The sequence below is a fragment of the Corvus cornix genome, chromosome Z, assembly GCF_000738735.6.
Source record: "Corvus cornix cornix isolate S_Up_H32 chromosome Z, ASM73873v5, whole genome shotgun sequence".
Classification (NCBI taxonomy): Eukaryota; Metazoa; Chordata; class Aves; order Passeriformes; family Corvidae; genus Corvus; species Corvus cornix.
The window spans coordinates 66,884,284-66,895,546 of record NC_046357.1 but is presented as its reverse complement, the minus strand read 5'-3'; the positions used below and the strand labels follow the sequence as shown (position 1 = coordinate 66,895,546).

The window sequence follows — 11,263 nt, the reverse complement described above, 5'->3', positions numbered from 1 at the left end:
GGATATGTAAGGATACATATGTATGCTTCCAAAATTCATTTGGAGGAATACTGTCCTACAAGTGAAGTATCCTTCTTTCTTTGCAGGGTGATGTCCTCCAACGCAAGATTCCCTTCTACTGAAGGTTTTCTAGAGCACATGTGCTGTTTCTGAAAGTTAGCTGTGAAGCGTATCTTCTAATCTTGGCCCACACTCCCTTCTTGGATTGTTGTCTTATCTTCTGTGTAAAACTGCAGAAGGTAAGAGCAGTATTTCTTCCCAAAATGAGACTAGAAGTCAAATCTCCACTAAAGAATGACAGCAGTGTACCCTGCAAATGCAGGCAGATGAAGATGTACATATAAGGAGGCTTAAAATATGAATTGGTACTTCCATTGGTTGTACTTGATAAACACAGAAAGTTATCTTCCATACTGTACCACAAAAAGACCTAGTTGCTGAAGGACAGTCACAAAATCATACATGTCCTTTGTAACTGGGTTTTGCAGGCAGTACTCTTGCATGAGCTGAAAAATGTTTCAATTCACATGTAGCTTAACTTTTCCCTGTTGATGACACAGCTGAAGACTCATGTGTTTTGTTTAGTCCATCATCTGTTTAAAATAACCTATATTTGGAAATCTGTTTCCAATTTATCCATGGAAATGTCAGAATATAAATAACTCTGCAATTTTTGTTATTTTAAAGCTACCACATTTGATCTGTTGATGCTTTTTGGATGTCCCAAAAGCACAAATGCAATGAACTGAACATTGTTACAGTTCTGCTTCAGGTTCTGGGGGTTCTGGGCTGGTTTTGGTTGTGTGTGTGGTGGTTTGGGAAATTTTTTTGTTTGTATGTGTTTGTTTGGTTTTGTTGTTGGTGGTGGGATTTTCCTGTGAATACTAAGTTCTTACGGAATCATAGTTTATTGTATAAATTTCCCCTGGCCTTTCAGATTTATGGATCATTATATTTTGCAGCAGTATGTTTTTCACATAGAGCTAGACTAGACCCTTTGGTTGATAATGTACTCCTACAATGCAGTTATGTCCTGAAAGGCCAGGTGTCTATTTTGTCTAGTTAAGTACCATAAAAATATGAATCCCAGATGGTTAACTAAAGAACCATAGTAACTTTTACTCTACTTTTTTTTACAGTCATTTAAACCTATTTAACTTTATTAACTTGTTCCATGTTTACTTTTACTACATGTTCAACTTCTATTACAGGCACTAAAGATGAGTTGCATAGAGAACCTTTGTAAAATAACTAACAAAGGTAAAACAACTGTTTTTTTGTATAGTGGGTAGTGTAGTATCATGTGAATAAAGAATAATAGTATTCTGGCTATCATCACACCTGGTATGTATTCATTGCAGAGAACATATCTTTATTTTAATACAGCAGAGCAAAAAATCATCCCCATTTATTAATCTGATGTACACTAAATAACTTTGCATTTGTTACACAGATGATAAATATTTTGCAGATAAATTTATAAACACTTCCACATTTTATAGATTTATACTGTACACAGTCATCCCACACAGAGCATGCCCTTTCACAAATATACAGACAGCTTTCCTCAGAGAACTTAATCAAAACACTTGGTCAAACATTTTGGAAGCTGGCAATTTGACACAGAGGAGGATACTGGAAAAATGAGTTCACAATTGTACCAGCTGGACTTGAAATGAAAAATTCAGAACTCCAAAAAAAGAGAATTTATCAAGGCACACACATGCAAACATATATATACAATAGTGATGACTGTAACCTGCTTTCCAGGCGCACACAGCAGTAAAGGAAACAAAGAAAGAAAGAAACAGAGAGGTCAGGACCATTGCCAAGATCTTGATGCAGATTAGCAGATCTGAAGTCAATTTCCCATGTTCAGATGGCAATTCAACTTTAAAGTAGCTTGTTACCCGTATATACAATATGTACATGTTACCTTGCATTGAGAAATGGAGATTGTCAGAAATGGTTATGATTTTATTGACAACATATGCCCACTAACATACCTGTATGTTTGTACACTGAAGACTGTTTGAAAAATTGTATGCCCAGTTGGCCCAGAGCAGTTGGAAATTTGAGTGAAAGTTTAGAAGTAAAAACTGGGAACAGAAAATAACCACAAAAAACTAGGAAGGAATACATGTTTTCCTTCTGTTGCTTAGCATTAGAAAATGCTGTCAGGTTTTTAAGATCAGTAACCTGACAATGCCAATAAATTGCAGTGAAAGCAAAAACCTAACAAGTTTTTAAGAAAATCAGTAACCTTACAATACCAATAAGTTGCAGTGAGGGCCAAGAGCTCTACTTCCTGATACTTGACTTCTGCACATGTCATTACACTGCAATGGAAACTGCCCACTTAAACAGCCATCTAATTTTATACAGTAGATTCCTACATATGTTTGATGCCAAATATGAGATACAATTTGGTTGTCACAGTGTTGTGCAGCTGAACGTAATACAGCATTTTTCCAAAAGGCTTAATTGGGGTTTTTAATACAATACCCTATAGAAAAAGATTAAAATAAGCTGCCAGTTGATTCAGTTGGCTTGCAGCATTGCTATAAAATCCTTTTAATGTTTGCAAAACATTACATGCATAAGAAAAGCCAGGCTAAAATTATTCATGTTAAAAAAAGGGCTGAAAGAACACATTTCTCTCACAATAGCAATTCCAACATGGCAGTATACACAGTCACAGACTTCATATTTTTGAAAGACAAAGCTGGGGTCCTGATCCTAAAAAAATGCTTCACTGATTTAAACAGGGATCAGTTTACACACACAAAGCTTCTTTCATGTAACACTTCGTAAGATCCTAAACCACTTGGAGGACAGTAAATGCAGGCAGACACTAGCAGCTTGGGGCATTTTAAAAATTCTTATATATGAGCTAGCTTTCCTACAGTGCTAATTTCATGCCTGCTCTCAATTTTTGTTGCAAATATCAATAAAACCTTTCATTTAGTTAGTGAGGCACTGAAGAAGTCAGTCACAATATCAGGATGGATTGGTAGCAGGAAGAAACAGGAAAGCACTAAAAGGTTTGTAAAAAAGAGATGATGGGAGGTCGTGTTTTTTAAGTAGCTTTTCAAATTTTCTCCTTTTTCTTCCAAGCTATTGGTTTTAACCAATTTTTACACATTTCCATATGAAAGGTAGCATTATATACTGCTACTGTAGACCTGAATAACAATTTTCTACTTAAAACTGCCTGTTGGTGATCACAATTGGAAACTATATGCTATGGTTTCACTCACTGAGTATGTTTTCCCCCTGGAAAGATCTCCTCGTTTCCAAAAGAACTATCATGTAAGCTTTGCTACCCTTTCTTAGTCTCCTCCCACAGGTTTGGTATGCAGTGGTATTTAGTTTATCGACTCATAGAAGACCTGGGGATAAAAAAAGAATAGCAAGCTGCTTGGGTTGGTCAGTTTGTTTGTTTTAATCTTATTATAGAGCTGGCTTTCCTATAGCAAATATACATTCCTTCCTGTGGAAGGAATACGCCCTTTCTTCTGCTTTCTTACTTCTGTAGCATGAATGCATGTCCCCTACCAGAGGAAGAATACTGCAAAGAGTGAACATCCGGCAAAGAGCAAAGAAGAAATGTAGCAGATGCCAGAGCTTTTGGAAGAGCTCTTTCCACTGTCACTGGTCTGTGGGTATATGCTGATATTTTCACCCTGGATTCGCTTGATTTATAGTATCCATGTCTTTATATGACACTAATTACTGTAGAAGATCTTCATGGGTGTTAGTCATTAATTGTAAAACACCCTGGCAATGGCTCTGTTTCAGGCTGGTCAAAAATTGCTCATAAGAACAGTAGCAAATAATTCTTTAACCACATCACTAGAACAACAGCAGCCATATATGCAGAAACAATGAAAGAACATACAATACAGAAAATCACAGACATTTTATCATACATTACACAGAAGTTAGCATGTTGATATCCCCATGGACCATTTTGAAGGCCTTTTGGTTGAATAAGACAAAATTCATAGCTTTTAGGAGTTTATGTATCTGAGAGTGCTGTGTCTCCTAGTCACTAGAACACCAGTGCCTTTGCACAATGTGCTGCTTTGCTGTTTGGCACAGTGTGATGGGGCAGGAGGGTGGGGTGGGCAGGCGGAGAAAGGCAACAGCTAAGTCAAAGCTCATTTTTCAGACAATTTTAGGAATCCCCTTCCAATGACTGGAAGCTAACAGCCAGTTGAGATGACTCTTGGCATCCCAACAATTTTGCACATGAATAAGTGAAGGTTTCTGCACAAGGAATGGAGCAGGATGTTATTTGTGTTCAAAGCATAATGCACAATGAAGACAGTAATACTGTCACAGAGAAAGAGATGAGAACATGTTCTGTAAATTTAACATCTACCTGTGTTATAGAGAGGTGAGTGTGTACATATGTGTGTATACTCACCCACATATGTCTGCATATGTGTTCACTTCTAACTGTGTAATAGTTCTTTACAATATACAATATTATATAGCTTCAGGCTAGGATTTGAAGAAAACATCTGAAAAAATACAATAATTGAAGCCTACATCTTGAGTTATTCCTCTTCATAGTTTTCATTTAATTTGATTCCACTTCATTATTTTTCCCAACCTTCTTCTTTTGAAGGATCACCTTTTAACTGGGTAAGACAGACCTAAGTAAGATTCACAAATTATTTTTATCACATAACCAGTGGGGGATGGGCATACATATGATCATACAAGGCAGACATTAAGAGGATAGAAGGCATGTCTTATAGATAAGAATACATGCAGAATTGTACAAGAGAAATGCTAGCTGACAACTTTATCTCTTGACAACAAATGAAACTGGAACAACACACGACACTGGACTCTTGCAGAGTACTGTGCTTGCAATGAGGTGTGAGTGCTGCCCTTTAGCATTAAGGAGTTTCAGCTTGCTTGGTCACGACTGCTGGTGAAAACTGAATGGCAAGTGGTAGATGTCCAAAATTAGAAAGTAGAAAGCTAAGCAAAAAACCAGATCCTTAGGATCCAAGCGAAATGAGCTTAGGTGGCTAGCTGTGCAGAGAGTGCTGAAAGTGCCTGCCAGCTCTTTTTCTCTCTCACTTTCTCTCTCACTTGTGGACTGATGTGTCTGGCTACAACTCAGATGTGTTGATGGCCAGAGTAGGGGCAAGGTCTCTACAAATCATCTTGGTTATGTGGCATTAAAGTGTACATTCATGAATACCCTGGGTGGAAAGAACAATACCTTTGTGTCAGGTCATCCTCACCCAAATAATTTTGTTGTTGAGTAATCTCCAATCTTTGGTTATCAGACTGTGTACTGGTCCGAAGCGAGCGATATGTTCTAGACCTTTGTCCAAGAGAATAGATTGTTTACCCTAGAAAGCACTGTACTTTTCCCTAAGTGTTTTGGTCCTATTAAATGTAACTCGTGTATGTTGTGGGAGGAGACTGCTGAAAATTACTGCTTTGTTCATTTTGAGTTGCACAGGATGTATTCAAAGGCCCAGAACTCCATATTACAGGCCAGCATCTTTGTAGATAATTCAACAAAATATTTAATAAGAAAAGTATATCGATCATGCCCAATTTATCGTTTTTCTGCTTTTGACATGCTAAGTCACTGCGTTAAAAAAAGGTCCTAAATGTTGATGAAGCTCTATGTAACAATCTTATACATCTAGAGTGGGACTATTGAAGGATCCTTCCTTTGCAGGAAGAAATAGGAAATTTACCTCTACAAAAATATAAAAATGCAGATTGTGATAGTGAATCCAATTTTGCAACACTTATTGAAATTATTAGAAGAAAGCAAATGAGGCTGATAGCAGCACATGGATTGGTTGTAGACTGGGTGAGGGTAAATGAAGGTAAGGGAGATCTGAAAGTAGCATTATAAATTGATGCTTTCCATTTAATTCAGCTTTTGAACTGAGTTCCAGATTTTCTGGCTAACATGTCTCATCTAATTCCACATCTTCACCTGGTCCTTGTCTTACCTTGAAAGAGCAAGCAAAAGTCTGTATTTTCATGCTGTGTTTGCTCAACTAGCAGCATTTGAAAGTACTAATGCAGGAAAATACCTAATATTTTACAGTAAGTTTAATGAACAAGGAGGCAGGAAATACAGAAAAGCAGTCTCTCAGATGTGTTTTCTTCTGGAATATGATTACTGAACATGTGTTTTCTTTCAAAACACCAGAGGAAGTGGAGCATTTCTGTTTTCACTTCTTGTGTCTTTGACCCCCTGAGTGCAAGGATTCATTTTTTAACCTTGTGATTGAAATTTCAATTGCATTTCCAGGTTATTAAACAGGAAACATGGCTTGTAGGTTGTATTAGTGTGATACCATCTTGTTTAGGTAGAGAGGTGCAACTGGATGTAAACATCTTTCTCTGGCTAATGAAGATTAATTTAAAACTCAAAATGGGGAAGAGAGTTAAAACCTAGCACACAGAGGCTGTCCATCTGAGGGACTGAGGACTATATTACTTTGCTGAGAATTGGTATCCACAGTTATGCCTCAAGAGGAGGCACAACACAAAGATAAGGCTCCACAGTGGTAGAAAAAAGAAAAAAAAAGAATACAGAATATAATTTCTTCCAAATGGAGCTGAGCTAGGTGCACAGACAAGAAGACTCCCTCAAATCTGTACTCTCATCAGGAGGCCAATAGGGGCCATTCTGAGAGGAGACCTAATCTCCTTGTATTAGGCCAGCCTTCTTGTTATATAGGGAAGTGTGGAGTCTGGCTGTCTCAAAAGGTGAGATTCACAGAAGGACTTCTAAAGTTGCTTTCCATATTGTTTTAAAAAGTTATAACCAAATTGCAAAACATATGCAACAAAACTTTTTACTGAATGTTACTGGGAAGTCAGAAGCAAGGTGAGAGAGTTTTGGAGGTTTGACTTTCTTTTAGGTTTGTCCCCTAGTAAGAAAAGTAATTTGGGATGGAATGAATGGAATGGTAGGAAGAGAAAGCAAGCAGAGCTTGAGTTAGCAACCTTAACTTTGACCCATATCCCCATGATGATAAAGGAGGAGACTACTGGAGCCATCAGGAAGGAGGGCTAACTTTTTTAGTGGTACTCGACTTTTGTAGTACACAACTCTGTAAGGGAACTGGTTAAAATCAAGTATAGAGGGAGAAGGTTTCCCAGTACGTCATTCATTATCAATCCTGTTCAGCACTCCACCGTGAACACCTATTCCTAGTTCCCTCTCTAGGAGCCTGTACTCAACAACCAGTACAATGGTTGCCAAAGGTTGTAGCACATGCTTCCAAGCAACAGGGTGCTAGCAGGAGTATAACCAATCTGGTTAAAACATGCTAGCAGGATAAATAAGATGCTTTCAAGACTTTAGAGTCTGCTAAGTCAAGTTCTACTATTAGACAACCTGTAAGGAGTAAAACTAATTCAAATAAAATTTCCTAGCCAAAAATGAAAATGTGGTCTCTTTTGTGGATAGTTTCCAGATTTCAAAATTGTTGACCGTCATGGTTAACAGCATTCTAAATGCTGTGACTCTTCTATGTTTTCAGGGGCCATTGTACTTTTTGACATTGCTGCTGTTGGGATGAGCTTTTCAGCTGCATAGAAAATTCCTAGACATTATATCCTACTTCAGTTTAAACTGACAGGAATTTCTAGTTAGTAGTCAGTCAGTTCTGTGACCAAAACAGACAAATAAGCAGTTTTGATTACGTATGTTTTATAATGGTGATACACAAATGCTATCAAGTTTGTTTCCCTCTGATGTATTAGGAATCTAACCAGGCCATTAAGCGATTCTTTGTGTGACATATAAGTGAATAGACATAGAAAGGAAGTGCAGGTCCTTCCGTCCAGTATTTATTACCTGTGATTGCTTTGGAGGCTGCGAGAAAAGACAGATTTGCTGAAGACCAAATTATTTTGCTTGCAATGTGAGTAACATTTGTGTCCAGATCCCTACAGATTTCTGTTCCAGTCTGTGTATTTCACCTATCTTACCAAGTTACTCATAGCATGAAATTGCATTCACTTTTTTGTCTTTATGAGATAAATTTTATTGCGCTCAAGCAAAAACTATTGATTATTCCATCAACTTTGATGCTGGCCTGCACACTAGCTCAAATCTGTTGAGCCAACTAGCTCACCATCCAGGGAAATTCTGATTTAAAATTTTGTTTCATATGTTGGAATTGTTCTTGGGTTTTCTCTTTGTTCATCTCTTTCATTTACTTTTCATCCAATTCCTATCCATTATTCCTTTTTCTTTTTTCTACCTTAGATCATTTTAATTCTGGACCATGCAATATCCCTGTAGTCCCATTCTTAAAAATCTCTATTAATTCCTGTTGTTGTATTCCATTTCATCCAGACTTAATCACAGACTTATGACATAGTCAGGATTTGCAATAAAACCAACATTGAAATCAACATAGTTTTACATGTCATGAGATTTTAGAGTGTTAAACTTGAATCATAGCCCTCAAAAGCTGAATCTTATTTTTCTGTGACCCATTTCCTTCAAGCTGGTCAGATGCTATGAAGTGCTGTATCTGAGTGTTATGGGAATTACATGCAGAGATGGACAGAATATACTACTGCAAGAGGACAGTGCATAGCAACACAAAGCAATATTTTACCATTGTTGTTGATGTTGACTCCAAATATGTACAGAGGCTTCAGATTTCAAAAAAAGTTGTGCAGTACATGCAAGGAGTTAAACATGTGGTACTAAGGAGTGGCACAGAGAAACAGGGCTCAAATATAATACTAATTGCAAGAAACAGCCTTAAAATAATATTAAGGCTATGACTAGTGGACAAAAGCCACAGATGCAAAACTAGGGCCAGAATTTTGTTCTTAACCTAGAACTTTGTGAAAAAAATAATTCTTTCTCATTTATTAGCATAGTTTAGAAATTTAAGAGACATGTCTACATCAGATTTAAACATAAAATATTTCATCTCACATATCTTGATCTTAACATTCCAAAATAAACACACTTCCTTACTATAGCATATTTAAATTATCAACATCAAAATAATGCCCCCTCGTTTTCCATACTCCTGCTCTTTTAATTCTGACACTTTTCTCATTCCATAGCAGAAACCAATATCTTGGGCTAATTTTTTTTTGTGCTACAATGTGTAGCAGAGGCATTTGTTAGTAACTGAAAATATCACTTCCAGAATCAATAGATTAAACAGTGAACTATAAATGTGTTGAGTGATCTTATGTAGACTTTTACTGACTCTATTAATATGATAAAGATGATGACTGATAAAGAATGCAGTGCCACATATTGCTACCCAGATCTAAGTTCATGTCTAAGAGCAAGAGAAGGACTAATGAAAAAAACCCTAGCTTACTAAACTATGACCTTATCTGAAAGCTTGGTTCCTTGGCAATGGTTCATCTACCTACTAAATGCTGTCAGACATAATTAGAAGAAAAATACTGCCTAAACTTTTCCGTATATTTTATAGCAAATTTGTTATTTGACACTTGAAACTGCAGATAGTTCATCAGCTGATACAAGTTGTCTTGGCTTCACTGAAAGCAATGCCAGTTTCTGTCACCAGAGGATCTGCCTCTTTTCTTATAAAAATAATTTTATAACTGTATCTGTATTAAATTTTTAATGCTGATCCCATAACCTTTTGCATAGCATTAGAACTGATGGGGAACTTCACAGTAATCAGAACTGTCCACAGCATAGAAGGAATGTATTTACTACCATTTGCTCTTCATCTATGCACTTGGTCCAATAAAAACATTACCATTCCCCTGCAGCCTTGCTATGGCTTATTTCTTAATGGCCTTTCAAAGAGATATTTGAAAATATTAAGTGGTCAGACATCTCTGGAGCTATTAAAAATTAGCTGAGAAAATGGTTATATTAAGAACTGTAGAAACTATGAAAAAAACTAAGGTGTTTACATATGTAAATTCCAAATAAACCTCTGAAAGTATCTTAGTTATCATATAGTTCAATGGCCTGATTTTTCCTTTATTCAGACTTACAACAGCAAAACAATTTGCATTCATTCACTCCTGGAATGAGACAAATTCACTGTTTTAGATGGAAAAAATATTCCAGATGCCACAAGTGAGAATAAAAAAAATTTTTTCTGGAGGATCAGCAGCAAAAAGTGAAAACGTTAATTTTGTTATTCTCTCTGCTGCATACCCTTATGGACTTTTAAATTCCCTGCAGTAGCTGTTGCCTTCTCCTCAGCCAGTATGGGGTGTGGTTGGTAATCTTTACTTAGATTGAATCTGCCTAAAAATGTTTCCCGAGAAAGAGTCATTGCCACTAGTTTTTACCACCTAAGCACAGCTGCAGAAGGTCACTGTTCCCAGTACTGATGCAGTCAGTAGAGTTTCCTGATAAATGCTGCATGCATTGATACATTAACATTCCCTGCACCAATACCGATAAGTAATTGACTTGCATGTCTGTAGTGTTACAAAAGCTCACAATTTTGCCATGGCCAAATCTAGCGTGTGTTTTTGAAATAATCTGACTTCTTGCATTTTAAATATCTAATAATCAGTATGGTTTTTACCTTCCTGGATGTGTCACCAAAACTATTTTAAAGAGGTAGCTTTGCACTTTGAAGTGAAATGGGTTTGAATAGCAAGGTACGCAAGCAAATAAAAGTGAAATTTAAAACTTTCATACAGAGGTTGTTAAATCTCTGCTACTCCAAAATAATTTTTGAGTTTGATTTCTGACATTTGAGCACTCTACCGTGTGTTGAGAATCTGAAGCCTTTGCACCATCAGTCAGGAGAGTTGACATTTGTACAAAGAAGGAAATAAATAGTAAATGTTTTTTCCAGTTACATCAACACCTGGGTTCTTGTATCAGGAAGCCGAAGTCCTACCAGACCTCCACATACTAGAACAGTAGAAGCAAGGAGAATAGGGATTGCTTTGGTGATACCAACAAGGGAACCGAATATTAGGTTTCCAAGTACAGCTGCAGCTTTGCATAGTGCATTCAAAAAGCCAAAGCCTGTTGCCCTAGAAGAGAAAACAGAAGAAAGTTAAAATACATGTGAAAGAGTAAAGCCTTTGAGACATTCTCAGTGGGAATAAATCAGTACAGCCCCAATATCTTAAACAAAATTTATGCCAGTAAGGATTCTGTGCCTATATTCTGTGCTCTTCTTTATAATGAGAAATTAAATCTCAGCTGCTACAGTATTTCATTGAGGCAATTCATTCTTCTGCCTCAGGGATCAAAACGTGAAATGAATGACTG

The 11,263-nt window shown here is 36.8% G+C and overlaps 1 protein-coding gene across 1 annotated transcript in view; it reads right to left on the bottom strand.

Annotated features, from left to right (window-relative positions):
* Positions 1-1,345: 1,345 nt before the first annotated feature.
* SV2C (synaptic vesicle glycoprotein 2C) overlaps positions 1,346-11,263 on the bottom strand; it is a 116,125-nt gene continuing 106,207 nt past the window's right edge. Inside the window, exon 13 of the mRNA XM_010392761.4 lies at positions 1,346-11,022. Within this exon, the coding sequence (XP_010391063.1) occupies positions 10,839-11,022 (184 nt within the window). The 3' untranslated portion in view covers positions 1,346-10,838. The remainder of the gene's footprint in view (positions 11,023-11,263) is intronic.